General features: G+C 41.6%; 2 protein-coding genes across 6 annotated transcripts in view; both read right to left on the bottom strand.

Annotated features, from left to right (window-relative positions):
• The window catches only part of st3gal3a (ST3 beta-galactoside alpha-2,3-sialyltransferase 3a), a 219,199-nt gene that overhangs the window by 45,676 nt on the left and 150,703 nt on the right, over nucleotides 1-22,820 (bottom strand). The window lies entirely within an intron of this gene.
• LOC311259067 (zinc finger BED domain-containing protein 4-like) lies at nucleotides 18,096-21,893 on the bottom strand. Its single transcript, XM_084355922.1, has 2 exons — nucleotides 21,377-21,893; nucleotides 18,096-20,089 (listed from the first exon to the last, which is right to left on the bottom strand). The coding sequence occupies exon 2, from the start codon at nucleotides 19,772-19,774 to the stop codon at nucleotides 18,677-18,679; it is 1,098 nt and encodes a 365-aa protein (XP_084212048.1). The 5' UTR covers nucleotides 19,775-20,089; nucleotides 21,377-21,893; the 3' UTR covers nucleotides 18,096-18,676.

Below are 22,820 nucleotides of genomic sequence, written 5' to 3'. Positions count from 1 at the left end.
GCACGGGCTCGGATAGGGTCGGGCTTGATTTTTTGGGCCTGATCTAAGCTCTACTTGGAGGTAAGTTGAAAGCCTGTTGCTCTTGAAATGTTTCCCATAAGTAATGAATTGCGCTATATATCGTTGGCTACAGCCTGCCGTACATTCACAACAACAACAACAACAACAAGTAATGAATTATAATGCCCTGCTGCTGCAAGCACACTGATTAGCAGCAACATGGTTGTCTCTGCTAGTCATGGCCTGAGCAGAGTAGCTACTCCTCCCGGCTCCGTTCTCACTACAGCTGTTCTAATGTCAACAAACACACGTGGCGAATAATTTAACAAATTCACGCACATATTTCTAACCAGCCAGCATTACTGGTCTATACAGGAGCAGCTGCGTCAGACGGTCCGACTTAAATGACACTGAATGATGCTTTTGACCTCCGAGATGTAGAAAGTGTAGGCTATAGAAGAGAAACGCAAATTTCAGCACCACTGATCTGTTTGTTGACATGAGAACAGCTGCTACACAGTGGAAACTGGCACCGCGTTCAGCAGTAGTTTAGTAATCCATGGTAGTACTGTTGTGTAGGAACCGTGACGTTGTGGCACCGCGAGGTACCATGCAACGCTAAATGTTTAAATCCCAGCCCTACATTGTATACGCCTCCCTGTAATTCACTCACTCATTAGGCTACTCTGCTCAACCATGATGCTGCTAATCAGTGTGCTTGCAGCAGCAGGGCATTATAATTCATTACTTGTTGTTGTTGTTGTTGTTGTGAATGTACGGCAGGCTGTAGCCAACGATATATAGCGCAATTCATTACTTATGGGAAACATTTCAAGAGCAACAGGCTATCAACTTACCTCCAAGCAGCACAGCACAAGGGAGAAGTGGGTGCAATGCGGAAGGCGTAGCTGGCGCTGGAGCCAGGTCAAACCAGCCAATAGAAACTCTTCTCTCATCCACCAGCGTAGGCCCCGCCCATCAAGTGCAGTTGAATTCGCAAGCAAAACTTTAGAACTTGCAACCAAACAGGACTGCAAAGGTTTTTAACTTGAAAGCAAAGAGGACTGATTTATAAGCAAAATTGTAATATGTTTTTACTTACAAACATTAGTTTTGATTGAAGTTGAAGAAATATGCTCTCGCATATTTTTTTTTTCAATTGCAACCTGTTCTGTTTCGATCTCAAAAAAAAAAAAAAAGATTGCCACTTACTCTCTTTTGCTCTCAAATCTCTTTTTTGGTTTAAAATCTATTCTATTTGATTGAATAATAAAGGAACAAAATTCTCTCCACACTCTCGGACTAGTGCTTATTTTCTAACTGCACACAACAATTACGACCAAAGCCGGGCTGGCACCTGAATAAACATCGGATACGCATTCGACTCGTGGAGGCAGCTTCAACTTTATTTGGGACTGAAAACAGATGCTGACATGGCTCATTTCCTAGTAACCAGGTAAGAAAACATTACAGGTCATGTTTAGAGCTTGATTTGAAAATCATATGAGATCACGAGGACTTGGAGTGACCTAATGTGCAAAGTAGCGTTAGCTGCAAACATGTAACTTGGTCCACCGCTGTGTAACACTGAATAGTTACAGACTGCGCATTTTCCACAGTCCTTTAGTCCGAATAGTTAGAAATATGTCCCTTTTACATATGGGACCGAAAGCCCAACCTGTTATCCGGGAGGTGATGTTAGCAGCTGGATGCAGCCACAGGCTAACATTTTGTTTGTGTCTGTGTAGTAACATTAGCCGCTTACACACAGCAATCCTGTATCAGAGACGATATTTCTGACCCCCAATATGCCGTCTCTGCTTTCGCCTGTGCCTTTCAGACTGCATCAACCGTAATGGTAAATCGCTGCGCTTGTGTGGGCTTCATGTGTGTAGGGGTTAAGGCATCAGCTGCACTGCTGTGAAGAGTTCATGCACACTCCTGCGCCAGCTTGGCTGATGGCTGCAGTTACCCTAACGGCCGCAACGGCGGTCGTGTCACTATTGAGTCTTATTTCTTGGTCCTGCCCCAAGTTCCTTTAAAGCTATTACTTGTTTGGCTTATAAAAGACAAAAATGTATTAGTTTCCGTTTCTTTGCATTTATGTGGCAATCTTCAGGGTATATATGTAGTAGACGCAGTTCAGCCTTTATAGGAACAGCAACGTCTGTCAATTTAGAAATCAGGTCAAGAACTTCTCTCCAGTATATAAACTGTCGGGAATATTGGGGTTGAAATGGTGCAGTGGTGCAAAAGGTGTAATGTATGTCCTAAACAACCATTTATATTGTAACAATCCGTATCTAGTGTTTATGGTTTGAGTTTGAGCCAAGAGGCATGCCTTCTCCCACTCTTCAACCGTGACGTCTAACTGAAGGTCATTCTTTCAGGCAGATAAATAAGAGCCTGAGTTTTATTTTAAACCTGTTAAGAGCATAAAAAAAATGTTATAAAATGTGGAAATTGTCCCCTGCCATGTAAATGATTTACTGCATACTGTTCGATTTCAGAAAGTTGCACAGTAGTTTTAATTTGCAAATATATGAAGCTCCTAATTTGTAGGCATTTAAAAAAATGTTTTCTAGGGAGATTATATTTTTGCATTAGTTGTTGGAATGATCAGAGTGCCTTAACTGAACAAATCCCCTACTTTTTTGAGCCCAAGATCCATCCAGTGTTTGAAACCCATATCCTGCCTCCCTGGTTTGAAATCAGCATTGCCCCAAATGGGAGTAAAATATGAAATAATAATAGTTTGATTCATCAGGGCATGGGCCTCATACCAGATAGTTATTGTATTTCTAAAAAAAAGGGTTAAGTGTGTTTTTCTTAAGTTCCTTTGCTCGTGATGAGTAGAGATATAAATGTAGTAGAAGTGTTGTTTTATGTTTCTCTATTTCAACCCAGGCTGGAACCTCTTCAGGGAATAAATAAAACATGGCTGCCTGAAGCTGAGCTGCCCAGTAATAAAGTTTCATTTTGGGTAGTTTGGTCGGGTAGGGTAATTATAAGGTTGATGTTGGTGACAGACGCATAAAGGACGCTGTTCGGGCTAATTTGAAGGTGCATTTGTTTAAAATGAAGGTTTTGGGCACGGGGAAGGAAGTTGGTGCTTCTGTGCTTGAGAACCCGTTTCCGCCTGTTGCGGGTCTTGGCGTTGGTCCTGGGTTGTCCTTCGAGCAACAGAAGGAGTTGTTGGAGATGTGTCTGAAGCTAGAGGCAGAGCGTGTAATGAGCGTGATCCAGAGGCGTTTTTTCTTATGTTTGAACATCTTGGGGATGCACGGGGGTGGTCTGAGGCCACGCGTGCATTGTTTTTGCAGTGTGTGATAACCGGCAGGGCCCAGGAGGCTTATTCGTCCTTGAGTAGCAGTGAGTGTGGGAATTACGCTTCAGTAAAATCAGCTATTCTGAAGGTTGTTTGAGCTTGTTCCTGAGGCTTACCGCCAGCGGTTTGGGACTTGGAGGAGAGGTGAGATGGCACACATGGAGTTTGTACGTGACTTGTCCACTCATTATGATCGCTGGTGTGTTGCTGCGGAAGTTGAATCATTTGTTGAGCTGCGGGAGCTGGCTATTTTGGAGCAGTTTAAGAATTCGGTGTTGGAGCGCATTGTGACTTATATAAGTGAGCGCAAGGTTAAGACGGCAGCTGAGGCCGCTGCCTTGGCCGATGACTATGTGCTGACGCATGGGGGGGATGCGCTTGGGGCCCGCGGTGGCGGGCACAGGGACACCTCCTGGTCTGGACGCCATGTAAGACCAGCAGAGCAGCAGAGGAACGATCGTGGTGCACGTGAGTCTGATAAAGTGTGCAGTTATTGTCACGGGGCCATTGGCGGCGTGATTGTTACGCGTTGAAGTCCAGGCCTAAGCACATTGAGTCTAGTTTTTCCCCCCAAGCCAGCGATGTTCGTTGCGCCGGTCCTGGAGGGATTGCCGGTAGATGGTGAGGCGGGGCCTCAGGTGGCTAGTGTGGGGCTTAAGTCTTTTGAGCCTTTTATCAGTGAAGGTGTTGTTGCCCTGGAAGGTGGTGACGAGGGTGTGCGCGTAAGGATATTGCCGGATACTGCTGCGTTTGATTCTTTCATTTTGGCATCAGTCTTACCATTTTCAGACGGGACCTACACTGGTTCGTTCATCCCTGTGCTGGGGATGGGACTGAAAGTTCTGCGTGTGCCTCAGCACAAAATGACGTCTTGTGATCTCTTTCAGGGTGAAGTGGTGGTTGGTGTGCGGCCGGCTTTGCCTCTGGATGGAATCCAAGTGATTTTGGGTAATGACATTTGTGGTAGTAGAGTTTGGGCTGATGTTCCCCCTCCTATTGTGGTTCCGGAGCCCCTCGTTAGCAGTGAGCTTGATAAAAACGAGAGGGAGTTCCCTGATGTGTTTACAGCATGCGCTGTGACGCGTGCCATGGCGCGCGCGCAGGCTGATGGGAGTTCCGCAGGAGAGGCTGACAGTTCACTGCGGCATGATGTAACATGTCCTGATGTCCCTTGGTCTGTCTCTTGCAGTGAGTTGGTGGAGCAGCAGCAGACGGATGCCTCCGTCAAGGCGTTGCTGGAGATGGCTTGTCCTGTTGGTGAGGTGGAAAATCATGCTCAGTGTTTTTTTTTGTTGATAATGGTGTGTTGATGAGGAAATGGGTGCCTCAGTGGGAAAATTTTGTTGGGGATCCTGTTTATCAAGTTGTTGTTCCCTTTAAGTTTCGCAGTTTGGCGTTGCAGATTTCCCATGACGAGAGTGGTCACTTGGGCGTCAGGAAGACGTATGACCGCATCTTGAGGTATTTCTTTTGGCCCCGACTGAAAAGAGATGTGTCAGCTTACATAAAGTCATGCCATACATGTCAACTTACCAGTAAACCTAACCAGACCCTCAAGCCTGTTCCTTTGGTCCCAATACGCACCTTAAGTCAGCCTTTTGAGCACCTTGTTATTGATTGTGTGGGGCCCTTGCCCCCTTCAAGGTCAGGAGCTTGTTATTTGTTGATGGTGATGTGCCAGAGCACAAGGTATCCAGCGGCCTATCCACTGCGCACAATCACAGCCAGGTCTGTTGTGCGTGCTTTGTCGAAATTTATGTCTGTTTTTGGTGTTCCCAGGGTTATCCAGTCTGACCAGGGATCTAACTTCTCGTCTCATCTGTTTTCCCAGGTCCTGAAACAGTTGCGTGTTAAGCACAATCAGGCCTCTGCCTACCACGCGCAAAGTCAAGGTGTTCTGGAAAGATTTCACCAGACACTAAAGGCAATGTTGCGGGCTTATTGTATTGAAATGTCTAGTGACTGGGAACAGGCCTTGCCGTGGCTGTTGTTGGCCGCTAGGGAAGTGGTTCAGGAGAGTGTAGGGTTTAGTCTCAACGACCTTGTGTTTGGCCATACTGTTCGGGGCCCTTTGGCCCTGTTGCGTGACAATTGGAGGGAGGAGGAGCCTCCACGTAACCTTCTGGAGTACATTTATGGTTTTCAGTACAGGTTGTATAGGGCACAGGAGGTGGCTAAGGATATGATGGTGGGTGCACAGAGCAAAATGAAAAAACATTATGACCGTGGGGTTGAAAATCGTGTTTTTCTCCCAGGAGATCAGGTCCTTGCTCTGTTGCCCATTGTAACATCACCCTTTCAGGCAAAATTTTCTGGCCCTTACTCTGTGGTAAAAAGTTGTCTGACCTGAATTATCTGATTGCTACTCCAGACCGTAGATCTTCTACTCAACTGTGTCATGTTAATCTATTGAAACCATATTATGCTCGTGTGCAGGAGTCTGGTGGGGAGGTCCAGCTGACATATGTCCATCCTGCCTGTGTGTCTGTTTCTCCATCTCTTCTCTGTACTCTATGGCCGGCTAAAGAATTCTGAAACACTGCAGAATTTGGATGGTTTGCTTGGCCATTTGGAGGCTTCTAGGCGTGCACAGTTGGTTAGTGTGATTAAGAGTTATGCATGTTTGTTCAGTGATACACCTACCCGCACACATTTGACTGAACATGATATTGATGTGGGAGATTCTAAGCCCATTAAACAGAAGTTTTATCGTGTTCATCCAGAGAAGCGCAAGTTTCTTGATGCTGAGGTTGAGTATATGTTAGAGAATGGCATTGCGGAGCCATCTTGCTCCCCCTGGGCCTCACCTTGCTTGCTCGTTCCAAAGTCAGATAACACGCCCAGATTTTGTTCAGACTTCCGTAAGGTAAATAGTGTCACAAAACCTGATTGTTTCCCCCTTCCCCGGGTGGAGGATTGCGTTGACCAGGTTGGGTCAGCTAAATTTGTGAGCAAATTTGATTTGCTCAAGGGATATTGGCAGATGCCTTTGTCTAAGAGGGCGAGAGACATTGCAGCATTTATTACACCTACTGGTTTGTATTCCTATTCGGTTATGGTATTCCTATCCGGCAACCTTCCAACGCCTGATGAACAGGGTTGTGGGAGGTCTGGAAGGTTGTAGGAACCTGGCAAAGTGTGACTTTGCAAAGGCCACAGTTTCATACTTGGGTCGTGTGGTGCACTGCAAAAATGAACTATCTAAATATAAGAAATAAATACTTGATTTGAGAAGATACAGACTACAAACAAGTGAATTTATCTGCCAGTGCAGTAAGATAATTACACTTGGTAAGATTTCTTGAAATAAGAAAAAATATCTAGGCTTTAAAAAAGTGAGAAATCTCTTAAAATAAGTGGTAAAACATTCATTCCAAGCACTGTATTAAGTCAAATAAACTCAAAACTAGCTTGTCAATTCTTATTTCACCATTTGTTTCTTTCTTAATTTGAGTGAAATGATCTTAAAAGTAGAGCTACTTAAACAAGATGAATCTTCTTAAATAAAGAGTTGTCATCATTAGCTTTTCTGTCTTAAAATAAGACAAAGCATTCACACTAAATGAAATCAAGCACACAGAATTGACGTTGTCAGCAATCATTTATTCGAATTGCTTTCTGAAAGATTGCCTTCTAACACAGTGTAGGGGTACTTAGAAAAACAAAAACAAAAAGATTACTTGTTGCTTCTCAAAATAGTAATAGTTACTTAAAACTTCACTGAAGCATGGCAACGCAAAACATCCATAGAGATATTAATGCAAGTAATGTGGTTACATTCTTCACTGTGTCATCATTATTGAACATCGAGTAAGATTCCCTGACACTCAGTTACAGGGTACAGTAGTGCATTACTTTTGTGTTCCTCCCACAACTGGTAACATGTTTCTAAACTGAATTAACTGTCCTTAACATTTAAAACTACTGAAACCCATTTAATAGGGCAGAAAATTTGTGGCACAGAAGATGCTTTTATGGTTGAGAAAAAAAGCTATCAGTAAAAACTTTGTATTGGATAAACTAAAAAGGAAGAATTTAAACTTACAATTTAATATTCCTTTTTAACAATACTTCTAACCTGGTACCCCTGAACACCTCTACTTCCCAATAAAGTCTTTCCAGTCTGCCATGGCTCTTTTGTATGAGGCTGTGGTGTCTCACTCATGGATAGCGTCCTGTAATATTTCTGTCTGAATGACGGAGAGCAGGGTTGCCACACACTTTAGATATGTAAGATGCAGGGTATAGTAGTAAGCCAGCAGATAAAGCAGACCTTCACTGAGGTCTTCCTTGGCAAATGTGGTGATGGGAGTGGTTCCAATTGCGACAAGACAGCGGGACCCATCAAAGAGCAAAACAGGGCTGGAGAGAGATCTCTTCTGGAGGTAGAGGGTGGGATCTTCTGTTGGCTAAAGAAAAAGAAGAAAGAAGAAAAAAAAACAACACACATTTATTTAGGGTACAACAGAAAAACTACCAGAGCAGTCCTACTACTGAAACTGTTTATGTACACCATTATGTACATGCATCTATCCATGATGAGACTATACTAGCATGCATGTGGTATATGAAAGCAGACTGTCTTCTGTTTTAAAGACAGGACCACTGATACAAACATGCCATGAGATCATGCACCTGTAAAAGAGCTAAAAATGCACTTTATTAATTCTTATCAATTTGTATCTGTGAATTTTATTCATCATTTAATGATTTTGTTGAGTATTTGTGATTTTTATCTCAATGAGGTATTTTTATTTACAGTTATTTTTATTAATGTTTCCTGGGGAAATGACCTTGTGGCACATCACCTCTTCTGTACTCCCTAAGTTTCCGTAGCCCCCATCACAGTGTCGTTTTGCATTTCTGAGACTAAATTGTGTGGAAAAATGCTGACCTGCTATTTTATTTTCTTTGGAAATTGAACTGTTTATGATGTAACCTTTAATGCATATTGTTTACCGTTAAATACTATTACATGACCCTTAATATAAGTTTTGTAGATGTTTGCATTTAACTTTCTAGGTGCCACTTGTGTTACGACAGACCACCCTGAGTCATGTGACCAACGTAGCACTGCAGAGACTTTAGCATCCATTTCCTAGTGTAAATTCTGTTATTTTGCATGTTGAGGAGCAGGGGTGCAGAAAAAGACCAGAAGGCAATTAATGGGTTATATTGTCTTCTGCAGGAGCAAATAAATGCTGGAAAACAATCCCTTGAGTCGTCCCTTTCCATGCCCTACCCACATCCGTTACACACCATTAGAGACTAGAGATAAGTATTAGCCCTTGCAGACAAACTAGCAGACAAACATTAAGTGTTGACAAAATGTGAACAAACTCTCACCTGAAGGACATGAAGCAATGCCTCACTGGCATGTCCCAGCTTCTTAGGCGGTGCACTTGGTGAGGGAAAGTGTGTGGGGAGTGCCCTGAACAGCGCTATGGTGAATTCCACTAGAACACAACAAATCAAATTTTAGTTCAAAGTTACCCTGCCAAAACATGACTATTATCAGTTTCATGTTGAGGTCACAGAAAATTCTTACTTTGTCACCATGAAGAGTACTATTATTCTGGGTTTATTTAATCAGTGTTACATATTGGCAACATACACAATCCTATTCACACCCATGTCTGTGGAAACAGCTACACAGTATATTAGAGAGATAGCAAAATGACTTACCTCCATCCAGGGTCATGGGTGGCTTCATCACTTTCTTCCAAACACCGTAAAACTGCACCTTGGCCCAGAAGTCGTCCCATCTCTTCTTTACTTCATCTATGAATTTACTGTTGCCCATATCCAGGATCCGCTGCAGCTCACCCATCACCTATAATGCAAGTAAGTGTTAAAACCTGCAACAATGCTTGCTTTGTGGATACGCCAAAATAACAAGTAATCGCTTACATTATGAAGCTCCTTGAAACATGGATATGCATCCAGGATCTTTGTTGCCCTGTCCTCTTCTTTCAGGGCATTACTGTCGATGAAAGCTCTTCTTGCTTGAAACTCGAGGTCAAGGATTTGGGAGATGGCAGCTTGGTTGGGTTTTGGTTTCTTGTACATCTCCTGCAGAGTCTTGTAATGTCTGGCCTGTGTCGTCAGACTATCCTTGTCCACTGAAATGGAGAACACAAATCAGTAATGGGTATGATACATGTCAATCTAAGTGATACTAGCAACCAAATTTGACAGTCTTAGAAAACTGTCTGCTATGGTTAATGACTGTAAAAATAATCTGACAATTAAAAGTGCAAAATATATTTATATGAACCCCCTCCACACACAGAGAGTAATGTTATGTATGTTATAGATTCAGCAACATGTGCTCTTTATGTTATTTAGAAAGCCAAATGAATGAAAACAAATGGAGATATCACCAGTCACATCACAATATATCAAGACCCAATCAGAATTGAAATGTAAAATATCATTGTCTGTAATATACCATGATATCCAAAACTATCATAATATTGTGTAGCCTTCATGCCCATCATTATTGCCAAATCTTACGTTTCCACTTACATGAGCTGTGGCCATCATCAGAACTGCTCTCAGGTGTTTGATGCAAAATAACTGTTGATCCACCACTTGAGTCTGCATCATAATCTTCTCCCTGGTCACTTGTTGAGAAGTCAATGTGACGCCTTTTGTTTGGGTGGCCCCTCTCTGGTGTGGGCCCCTGCCTCGTTTGTGGGGTCTTCACATTCTGAAGCCTCTTCTGAAGATAACTGTAAATGCTCATCTGTGGTAAATAAAATGTCACTCATCAAGAGAACAATTAAAAATGAAAACTGTTCTTTTTTTTAATGTCACACATAAACAATGTCAGTCAAAAATAAATACATACATACTTCATAATGCCAGTGCAAGAAGATAATATACCACAAATTGTAATCACTTACATGTTTCATAGTTTCGTCTTTATCCTGTAGCATAGGATAATACTCCACTTCTCTCCTAGCCATTGCAGTGACTTCATGCTTGGAAGGGTACCGGACCTCCTCTCCTTGCTGACTTGCTCTTAAGATGGAAATCATGCTGGTGACAGTGTTCCTCACCAGCCTGCATCTCAGCTCTTTGGACATGACACATTCCCCCTCTCTACGAGTGCAGGCCATCTCAAAGTAGTGCTTACGAGCTTGCTCCAACTCACTGTCTGTATAGACCACATATTCTGGAGGACTGGGAAGCTGTAGGGTCTTCTTTGGGGTTTTCTTCACCAAAGGAGTGGATGTCTTGGGGCAGATTGGAGGCGTTCCTCTAGGTGAAGACAAAGTTTCTGTTTCACCAGGGCCAGCTTTGTCTGGTAAGGTGGTATTTTCATCCTAAAAAAGCAGATAAAAAAATAATTTACAAGAGTTAAACAACAGACCCAATCAGAAACAACATGTCTTGTGCTAGGTGTTTTCAGAGCAAAGTAGGTAACCAGGTACCTCTTGGCTAATAAGAGCCCACACTCGTTTCCTCCTGAGAAAGTGTTCCGGCCCAGGAAAAAGGTCTCTCAGATCATCACGACTCAGTGTGTGGAGCAAGGCCTCATCAATGTTGGCAGCTATAAAGACCATGAACAAACCTTCTACAATTAAAAACTTTCCAACTTAAACATTTAACAGTATTTAACTTGACAGGGCAAACAAAGTTTTGTATCTTCTCGTCATTTTATCTCTTGTCCATGATTAAATGTAAATAGAATACAATTTAGACGTTTGGTGTCTTGATATTGAAAAATAGTTTAAATCAAATTTTGTTTTTGAAATCAGTGTCAGCATGCACAGTCATTTAATAAGTTAGCTAACAATTTACAATAATATGTAGCTTTTTAACACCTAAACATGACATATCATTTAAAATCGATACTGTAACTTCATCCATTTCATCCATGATTGTCCCCTTCTTGCAGTCCCTTTTATCAAGGACAAGTTGGCCCTGCTAACTGGAGATCAGTTTTTACACTCCAACGCCCATCTGCCATGGATCCCAAGTCCTGCAGCAGTCAAAAGTTGTGAAACGTTACCTGAAACCTACTGTGGGACAATCTGCGCAAGAGCGACTGGGAATTTAGATGTTTCTTTACTGGAAATTACATACAATATAGCCAACATCAAGTAGGTTGTTATTAGCGATGGTAACTTTGTTTACCTTAATAAGGCTACTCCAGCGTAGCTAGTATTAGCTATGATGAGGAGGTATCGTATAGATTACTCCTCATTTCAACTTCTTTCGTCCATGATGCAGCACTTTCAACGCGAGCGACAGGAATAAACAGAAACAGGTCATGAACAGGTCATGAACCTTGAACCCGCTTGAACCTTGACTCTTGCGTCTGGGTTAGCTAACGTTAGCTGAGTGAATTCAACATTAGCTTAGCTGTCTGTGGTCATCCCTTTTTACAGTCAATGGCAGCTAGCTTTTCTCATGAATTATAATGTTATATCGCAAATGCCTTACAAGAGGTGACAGAAGCGAAAACTTCTCACTGCACTGTGCAGCAGCAAAACCGCAAAGTCAGCTAACGTTAGGTATGTTAGCTGGCCTATCGGCTAAAGAGGCTAAATTATTGCTTAGCATTGACTATAACTGCAGTAATGTAGAATTTCCCAGAAAAATACATGGTTTGTCGACAGTTCAATGTAACGTTACTTTTTAATGAAAAAGTTTACCTTTCCTTGGCGGAATCCAATCCGACGTGGATGTTAGCTGAGCTCTTCTTCCAACCGTAACGTGCCAGACGTGACCATAGGAGTACAGTGAGGGGAAGTATGTGCATAACATCAGTCTAAGCGTCAATAGTGATAATAATATAATAATGAAATAATTTGTGGATATAAGAACTATAAAATATTTGTTCATTGTTAAACCTGTTTTTGTCCCTTTTGAATTGCATTACTTTGCAAGTTAAATTAGGTCTTAGAATGAACCCCCCCTCCCCTTCCTGATTTGGTATTCCCCACTGTCGCCCGCATTCGTGAGCCCGCGCCACCATAGCAGGAAAAGGAGAACGTTTCCAGTCGAGGCATTGAACTTTGGACTGTTTCTTTGTGGTACTTATGGTTTACTAGTATAATTCATTTTTGTGTCGCTATATACTAGCAAGACTTGATTTTGCCATTAGTGAAGCTTTTCATTAGGCTAAAACTTTTACAGTTAGCTTTCATCTGCCGGCACTGATTTTTTTTTTTTTTGGCAGAACAACATGGCCTGTTGGAGGTGTGTGATATGCTTCGTTTTTGTTGCCTTAACATTGAAGTCTCTCTTGAGCCATATTAACACAGCACATAGTCGCAATCCAGATTTCCATGTTATATGCGGAATTGATGGTTGTACCGAAGAATACAGAGTCTTCAACTCCTTCTACTACCATATCAGACGCACACATGCTCTGTATCTTGCAACTGGGCACCCACCCACTGGATGGATGACAGCAACTACATCTGAGCAATCTAGGGTTGGAGGTGAACATTTTGATATACCAATTTTTTTCTGACTGTGCCACTCAAACAAGAGGAATGCAAAGGACCAGCAGTGAAGTCAATACACCTGTCACCCCAAATGAACTGTCGCAGCAGGAGCTTGAGGATTTCCAGATTCAACGTCCTGATCATCAGGTAAGATGTAACGTTAATGTTGGCTATCTTGATAATGTTAGACAGCTAACACTTGATGTGGACCAGTCTGAACTCTAATGGTATATTGACATAACATGTTTACAGGAAGGAGCTGGTGCATCAAGTGAGAATCTTACTAGACGTGCAGCTGTATTTGCCATCAATGTCCGGGAAAGATGCCACCTGTCCCAGGTATTCCACTACCATAACTCAGTGTCATTAATATTATGTTAACATTTTTCGAATTGTATATTAACACCCTTTCCAATGCACCAGACTGAATACAGTTTAAATAATATACATGTTCATTAGTAAATTTAAATCAAACAATTTATATAAATCTGCTAATGCAATGCACCCTTTCTAAAGTATGAAAACTGACAATTCTATATCTGGATCATTTGAGAATCAATCCCATTGTCAGAGCAACAGCAGTCCCATATTTTGTAACAGCTAGATTATATACACAAAAAAGTGTGAAGACTTCTTACCTTCTATTTCTTTTAGCAATACATGGTCATGTCGGTGTCCCAATCACAGCAAGGGTCCGTCAAAAGACATCACTAACTCACAAATTTGTAATATATGTATGTATATGTACTGTATGTGTGTGTGCATATACAGTACAGACCAAAAGTTTGGACACACCTTCTCATTCAAAGAGTTTTCTTTATTTTCATGACTATGAAAATTGTAGATTCACACTGAAGGCATCAAAACTATGAATTAACACATGTGGAATTATATACTTAACAAAAAAGTGTGAAACAACTGAAAATATGTCTTATATTCTAGGTTCTTCAAAGTAGCCACCTTTTGCTTTGATTACTGCTTCGCACACTCTTGGCATTCTCTTGATGAGCTTCAAGAGGTAGTCACCTGAAATGGTCTTCCAACAGTCTTGAAGGAGTTCCCAGAGATGCTTAGCACTTGTTGGCCCTTTTGCCTTCACTCTGCGGTCCAGCTCACCCCGAACCATCTCGATTGGGTTCAGGTCCGGTGACTGTGGAGGCCAGGTCATCTGGCGCAGCACCCCATCACTCTCCTTCTTGGTCAAATAGCCCTTACACAGCCTGGAGGTGTGTTTGGGGTCATTGTCCTGTTGAAAAATAAATGATGGTCCAACTAAACGCAAACCGGATGGAATAGCATGCCGCTGCAAGATGCTGTGGTAGCCATGCTGGTTCAGTATGCCTTCAATTTTGAATAAATCCCCAACAGTGTCACCAGCAAAGCACCCCCACACCATCACACCTCCTCCTCCATGCTTCACGGTGGGAACCAGGCATGTAGAGTCCATCCGTTCACCTTTTCTGCGTCGCACAAAGACACGGGGGTTGGAACCAAAGATCTCAAATTTGGACTCATCAGCCCAAAGCACAGATTTCCACTGGTCTAATGTCCATTCCTTGTGTTCTTTAGCCCAAACAAGTCTCTTCTGCTTGTTGCCTGTCCTTAGCAGTGGTTTCCTAGCAGCTATTCTACCATGAAGGCCTGATTCACACAGTCTCCTCTTAACAGTTGTTCTAGAGATGTGTCTGCTGCTAGAACTCTGTGTGGCATTGACCTGGTCTCTAATCTGAGCTGCTGTTAACCTGCGATTTCTGAGGCTGGTGACTCGGATGAACTTATCCTCCGCAGCAGAGGTGACTCTTGGTCTTCCTTTCCTGGGGCGGTCCTCATGTGAGCCAGTTTCTTTGTAGCGCTTGATGGTTTTTGTGACTGCACTTGGGGACACTTTCAAAGTTTTCCCAATTTTTCGGACTGACTGACCTTCATTTCTTAAAGTAATGATGGCCACTCGTTTTTCTTTACTTAGCTGCTTTTTTCTTGCCATAATACAAATTCTAACAGTCTATTCAGTAGGACTATCAGCTGTGTATCCACCTGACTTCTGCACAACACAACTGATGGTCCCAACCCCATTTATAAGGCAAGAAATCCCACTTATTAAAGGGCACACCTGTGAAGTGAAAACCATTTCAGGTGACTACCTCTTGAAGCTCATCAAGAGAATGCAGAGTGTGTGCAAAGCAGTAATCAGAGCAACAGGTGGCTACTTTGAAGAAACTAGAATATAAGGCGTATTTTCAAATCAAATCAAATCAAATTGTATTTGTATAGCCCAAATTCACAAATCACAGTTTGCCTCAGAGGGATTTACAATCTGTACAGAGACGACACCCTCTGTCCTTCGACCCTCAATTCGAGTGAGGAAAAACTTGCCCCAAAAAAAGGCCCTTTTAACAGGGAAAAAAAATGCGGAAGAAACCTCAGGGAGAGCCACAGAGGAGGGATCCCTCTCCCAGGACGGACAGACGTGCAATAGATGTCGCATGTACAGAGCAGATCAACGAGATCACAATGTATTCAATTATAAGCGATGGTTGACAGGAGTGAAAGTACATAAAGATGTATTACAGCAATAATGATGAAATGCACATGGAAATGTGATTACTAGTGATAACAGTAGTAGTGATTAATGGTAAGGATGGTATGTAGTAATGCATTACAATAATAGTAGTGGAACGTATGTAACAGAGATGTGACTAATATTAGCGACAGTAGTGGTGGGTGTCAGGCAGGGTCATGGCAGTAGGCGCATCCACGATCCGGCAGGGCCATAGCAGTAGGCGCATCCACGATCCGGCAGGGCCATAGCAGTAGGCGCATCCACGATCGGGCAGGGCCATAGCAGTAGGCGCATCCACGATCAGGCAGGGCCATAGCAGTGGGCGCATCCACGATCCACGACCCGGGCGCGGCCAGGATCCATGGGAGCCTGTAGGGCTTGGACAACTTTCAGTTGTTTTACACTTTTTTGTTAAGTACATATTTCCACATGTGTTAATTCATAGTTTTGATGCCTTCAGTGTGAATCTACAATGTCAATAGTCATGAAAAGAAAGGAAAGAGAAGGTGTGTCCAAACTTTTGGTCTGTACTGTATATATATATATATATATATATATATATATATATATATATATATGTGTGTGTGTGTGTGTATATATGTATATGTATGTATATGTATATGTATGTATATATATATATATATAATTTTGGCGTGGGTGAGGGAAAAACGAGGGATCAAATCAATTTCCATTGCTTGAGCTTCTATTACTCTTTGAGTGGTACCTAATGTATGCCGACCCTTTAACAATAAAATCCCTGTGGTTGTAGGACAGTGACCATTTTGGTATGAAATCTTGTTCAGGGGATTTTTTGAGAAGGGCTATGCTAATTCTTGGTGATGGACAAACAGGATGTGTCTTATATCTTGTTTCTTGTTTGTGTTTCAGAGGAGTGTCAACAGTATTGTCTCTGGGGTCCAGCAGTATCAAACTGCTCTTCTGAATACCTTGAGGGAAACAATGAAGAGGATCTTCGAAAGACATTCAGACAGTGTGGAGCAGCTCCAAGAGGAAGCACTGGCGACATTGGACAATTTTCAGGATCCTTTCTCCATGATGGCCACTACATACATGCAGGACAGCACCATTCAAAAGCTTTTTAACCCAGTTAAACCAGAGGAGATAGTGATGTCTCAAAGGGTTTGTAGAGTTAAGAAAGGACAATCAAGGGTTCTTGCAATCAAAAACAAAAGTTTTTACTACATACCCCTAATTAAGAGTCTTGAACAGTTGTTGTCAAATTCCAGGATTTTTGATATGATCAACAGCACACCACAGGGCTGCCACAAAGATGGATTTTTGTATGACATTATTAATGGGAGCCTTTTCAAATCCCACCCACTGTTTTCAGTAAAACCTTCTGCATTGCAGGTGATTTTGTACAGTGATGAAATAGAGATATGCAATCCCCTGGGGTCACACGCTTCAGTAAATAAATTACTGATGGTTTATTATACTTTAGGAAACATAGACCCCAAGTTTAGGTCAAAGCTTGCTGCTATCAGACTCCTTGCTATAGCGAAAGCTAAGGATATTGACGAGTGTGGTGTTGATGTTGTATTACAAAGAATTGATGAAGACTTACAGTTGCTGTATAATGGTGTTAAAATCCAAACACAGAATGGTGGAATGCATTTATTTGGTGCTGTAGTTTCAGTCTGTGGGGACACACTTGCACAACATGAGCTTGCTGGTTTCAAGGAAGGAGTTGGTTTTGCTTACAGTAAGTGTAGGCATTGTGAATGTACCTTTGAGCAAATGCAAAGGAATTTTGAAGAACAAAGTTTTACTAAAAGGACAATGGACAAACACATTCGACAGTGCCTTGAAATAGAAAGGGCTAGCACAGACTTCTTGAAATCAGCCCTCAAAACCACCTATGGATTAAACCGAAGGAGCAAGTTGGTTGATTTTCCAGCCTTTGACCTCATTCAGCAAACTCCACAGGATCTAATGCACATCATTCTTGAGGGTGTTACACCCATGGAAATCAAGTGTGTGTTAAAATACCTTGTTCTGTCTGGACAGATGGAGTTGGACATGTTCAATTCAGCAATGCAGAGTTTTCCTTTGTCACCAGTAGATGTACGTGACAAACCCTGTCCTATCAGTGTCAGTACCTTGGCATCTAATGATAACAAACTTAAACAGACTTCTGGCCAAATGCTGATATTGTTGAAGATCATGCCTTTTCTTTTGAACAGTATAGAGAAAAATGTATATGTTCTAGGGATCGACCGATATGGATTTTTCAGGGCCGATACCGATACCGATTATTAATAACCAAGCGAAACCGATAGCCGATATGTAGAACCGATATTCATTTGCAGTAAAAATGAAAATTTTGGTGTCAAAATTTAGAGAAACACACCTGGGATTAGAATGAATTAGAATAAGTATACTGTTTGTTTACACTGACAAAATGGCCTTAACTTTTTGTAAAATAACATGGACACATAATCTTAATTGAAATGCCTTTTAATTATATTAAAACAAAGTGCAGGGGCCTTCTGGCAGCATTTCTTAAAACTCACTCAAATGAATAAATAAATAAATAAATAAATAAATAAATAAAATAGCTCCCTGAATTTTTAAAAAAATCAACAAAATAAACTGAACTGAACTGTTCTCAAAATTTACATAATAACATGAACACAATCTTAATTGAAATGCCTTTTAATTATATTAAAACAAAAAGTGCAGGGGCCTTCTGGCAGCATTTCTTAAAACTCACTCAAATGAATAAATAAATAAATAAATAAATAAATAAATAAATAAAATAGCTCCCTGAATTTTTTAAAAAATCAACAAAATAAACTGAACTGAACTGTTCTCAAATTTGGGATTGAGTTAGTACTTCCAATCCAGTAGCACCAGATTGTGGTGCAGAAAGCAGAGCTGCTCAGCGTGCTCTCCTGTTAGGCGGCTTCTCTTCTTCTCATAAAGTGCAGAGACTACGCTGAAGACTTGTTCACTTGGCACAGAAGAGGGTGGTGCACAGAGATATTTTCTTGCTTGTAAGGCAAGAAGCTGAAAACGCCCTTGGTTGTGTTTCCACCACTGGAGAGGATCTCCATTACGCCTGTCTATGACTGGCTCCTTGAGGTACAGATTCAGCTCATCTTCAATGGAGGCCTTGGCCATTGGCTCTTCAGTGTGGGGTCCCAGAAGAGAGCTGAACATGTCTTCAATACGAGAGGATGTCTTCTCCGTCCGTTGCCTTTTGGGGTTTCTCTCGTCTTCGGGCTCACCCATGTCTACAGCACCCTGTTCTTCCTCGCTAGCAGCATGCTGTTCTTGTGTCTCTTCAACATCCTCCTTCAGTCATTCTTTGGCCTTTGTCAGCATTGTGTGAGAGGAAAATGCATGGTTCTTGTAGCGAGGATCCAGGAGACATGCCAGCAGCACAGTTTTCATATCTTCGAGCTTGGAAAAGCGTTTCATCAAGCTCTCCATCATGGCCTGTCTGAGTGTTCCAATGCCATGTGTTGAGGGTCCTTGATTGTCGTGGAGAAACATCTTCAGCACGGAAATACAGGGAATGATGCAGGACGCTGATGCATCGTTGTGGCTAATCTCCAGTGTCACTTGCTCAATTGGGAGTAGAGTATCAACCAAGTTGGACACAATGTTCCACTGGAAGGCAGTGAGACATGCAAATCCTCCATGTTCACCTGCATAGATGTTAAGAGCACGCTTTTGCTCCAGTGCTCTTTGCAGCATGTGTAGTGTTGAGTTCCACCTCGTTGGAACAGCCTGGATTAGTATGTGTTGTGGCAGGCCAAGCTCTTTCTGAATGTCCTTCAAACGCTGCTTGGCAAGAATGGAGTGGTGGAAATGGGTGGCACACTTTTTCAGTATTGCAATGATGTCTGTAACTGCTCTTTGACTGGACAGACCATCATTCACTATGAGTTGCAAAGAATGCGCTGTGCAGCTTAGGTCTGGAATTTCAGCGAGCCTCATGCCTTTGACCATATTTGCTCCACTGTCTCGAAGCACAAGTGCTACACGGTCTTTGCTGATTTTCCAGTCGTCAAGCATGCCCAGGAATGTCTCTCTTATATACTCTCCAGTGTGGAATCCATGCATTGCTTTTGTGTTTAAGATAACTTGCTTTCTGTTCCATTCATTGTCGATGAAGTGGCATGTTAAACTCATCAATGATTCTGTGGATCCAGACCAGCAGTCTGTAGTGAAAGAGAGCGCATGGCCAGCATTCTCTGGTTGGATCAGGGCTTTTACCTTTTCAACAACCTTGTTGTAAACTTCTGGGAGCATTTCGGTGCGGTAATATTTCTCAGATTTCAGAGAGTATTGCGGTGCTGCTGCACCCATGAGGCGTTTAAAGCCAACGTCAGACACCACTGTGAACGGCTGGTTGTCTGTGATGATCATTTCTGTAATTAGTTTGTCCAACATTTAAGATCGTTGATCTGAGTTTGGCCACTGTTTTTGTTTCTGAAACAGGTCTTGTATAGCAGGCTGAGATAAAGTTGTTGTCCCTGCTTGAGATGGAGCTGCTGTTGTCGTCCCCAGCTGTGATTGTGCAGTTGCATACAACTCTCTGTGATGGATCCTAAGATGGGACCACAAGTTTGAAGTGTTAAATGTTTTTGCACTTGTTCCTCCCATGCTGACACTGTCTTTGCAGGTATTGCAGACTGCCTTTCCTGGGGTTGGCTGTGTGAAATACTGCCATACTGTACTTTTCACCCGCTTCTTTGATCCATCCATCTGTAATGAGGATTTAGAGAAAGAGAGACAAAAAGAAAGAGTGAGAATTAAAAAAGAGAAAATATATATATTCATTTATTAGAGCAAAACTGTCTGTTAAACTTCAACTCCACTACATAATATTCTTAATGATAGCCTACATTAATAACATTTAATTAATGATGTCTTATGTTCTCTCCCTCTCAGGTAGGCTACAACTGATCCAGCCTGATTAAGAGCAAACCAATAAAGAGGGTGGCCGGAACCTTGGCTCACTACATTCATTTTATAGATATAATAGTTACTTTTCAGATTAAAATTTTACATAAAACAGCATAATGAGTAAATAAAGACACAACTTTCAGTGCTCACCAGAGTTTTTCACTTATAGTTCCTTATTTATTGTTATATTTATTTATTTATTTATTTAGAGAAATGAAGTCATATTCGGAATCTCATAACATTAAATGTACACTCTTGTGCTTAGAACTGTATGTCATATTACATAAATAAGAATAAGGCACTTGGCAATTGTAAATGCATACAATAAAGGCCAATTTACACACGTGGGTTGTAGACGTGACAGTAAATGTATTGATTGAAAAAAACTCGACGTGTGCTCTCTGCTTGACTCATTGAAATGGCCCATCATTTCCCTGGACTTTATGAGTGACCGGCAAAAAGACGAATATTTAACATCTATTCTGTGTGATCATAGTGTAGTGAGAGCATGAGCGCTGAGGGAGAGGCGATTGAAAACAAACAGGGACATGTTAGCGTGTGGTGTTATTATAGGCTATAATCACCTCGAGTGTTGTTTATTGATAAACCGGGAGCCGCCCCACGGGCTGAGACACGTTAGGAGATTAATTATTCCCACAAAGTAATGATAACCGTAAGGGTCTCCTATTATTATTGTGCGTCTGGCCCCAGCTCTTAAGCGGCCGGTTGCGGCAATTATAATGTAGCGGTTGGCCAGTTGTTAAAAGTTTAATCTCAAGAGCCAAACTGCAGGTTTTCCTCCCTTATACTTGCTGCTACAGCCTACCTATGTCATATTTTTATTTTATTAAGCAAGGGACTTCAGGTCATCTTCACTTAGGCCTACATCTTTTTTTTTTTTTTTTTTTCGTCGTGAGTGATGCTAGTCCTATCTTGCAAAGTCGTATGCTTGATGTGATTAGACAAGTAGGTTGGTGAAATGTCTACTCTGGGCCTGCATGTTATCACTAACATTGATCATAAGGTTGTGGTATTTTTAAAACTTCATCCTAAAGGGCTTTGAAACTTCGACTGACACTGCCTTACCTTTTCTGCTTGCTCACCGGAGCAGTCCTCTGTTTCTCCTCCGTGTCTGTGGCACTGCATGTAGAGGCTTCAGTGTTGATTGATTGGCTGTCACTGACTCACTTGTGCCAAGTAACCAATCAGTGAGGGCTGTGGGCGGGACATTGTTACACAACCAAGAGAGTGGTGACTTCAGGCAGAGACGGCTGCATCAAAGGAGCGCGTTTCAAAATACATTCATTAATTTTATCGGTTATCGGTGAAAAAAACGGCCGATGCCGATGATCGCAAAAATGCCGAATATCGGCCGATATTATTGGCCAGGCCGATAATTGGTCGATCCCTAATATGTTCAGTTTGTTTTGGACTTAATTGAGATAGTTCAGATACTTTTTGCCCCTGTTTTATCCGTGCAAACTGTATTAAGACTAAAAAATATGATTGAACAGCATCTGAAACAGTTTTTTTTTTTTTTCCTTTTCTTTTTATTGGGCATCAATGATATGATACATGGATTCAAATACAGAAGTCACAATGCTCATTTCTATATTTTTACCCCCCACCCCAAGAACATGTTGGACACCAGTCCAGTAAAAATAAAAAGTTGAATGAAATGAAAATGAATAATACAATATATATATATATATACATATATATATATATACATATATATATATACCAAGGCTCGCCAACACTGAAGCTGTGCACTAAACAAGACGTGGTTCACATGGATTCAATCACAAAAACAAATACAAATGCAAGATGATTGCTAAGTGGTAATCAAGTGGGCACAGTTTTAAGTTTACCTAAATGCATCAACACCGGATCCCAGACAGAAAAGAATTTGTCCCTGGACCCCCTGAGAGTATATTTTATTTTCTCTAATTGTATGAATTGTGTCAGGTCGCTAAACCACAAAGACACTTTGGGTGGATTTTTTGATTTCCAATGCAATAATATTCTTCTACGTGCAAGCAGCGTCGTAAAAGCAATTATGTTTTTAAAACTTTTCCTTAATGTTGTATGCCTTCCATCTGTGGTACCAAATATGGCCATAGCTGCGTTGGGTTGAAGATCAATATTCAGTGCTTCTGACAACGTTTTAAAGATGGTCGACCAATAGGTTGCCAGGGCTGGACATGACCAAAACATATGTGTTAAATCAGCAGGAGTGTTTCGACATCTGTCACAGCTTGCATCTGTGTTAGGATATATTTTAGCCAGTCTTGCTTTGGAGTAGTGGATGCGATGTAGGATCTTGAATTGTATAATGTTTAATTTAGCACAGGAAGAAGGTCATTTACTCTTAGTAGAGCGCTCTCCCAAATGTCCTCTTCCAAGTCCTCCCCCAACTCATCCATCCAGTCTGCCCTGATCTTTGCCAGTGTTGTGTTTTTAAAAGAGGTTATACAATCACTAATTCTTGAGACAAGTCTTTTAGAATTGAACGGAGATTTTAACAGAT

The sequence above is a fragment of the Pagrus pagrus genome (assembly GCF_965226575.1).
Source record: "Pagrus pagrus genome assembly, chromosome: 6".
In the NCBI taxonomy this organism is placed as follows: Eukaryota; Metazoa; Chordata; class Actinopteri; order Spariformes; family Sparidae; genus Pagrus; species Pagrus pagrus.
This window is presented reverse-complemented; position numbering and strand designations above follow the sequence as displayed.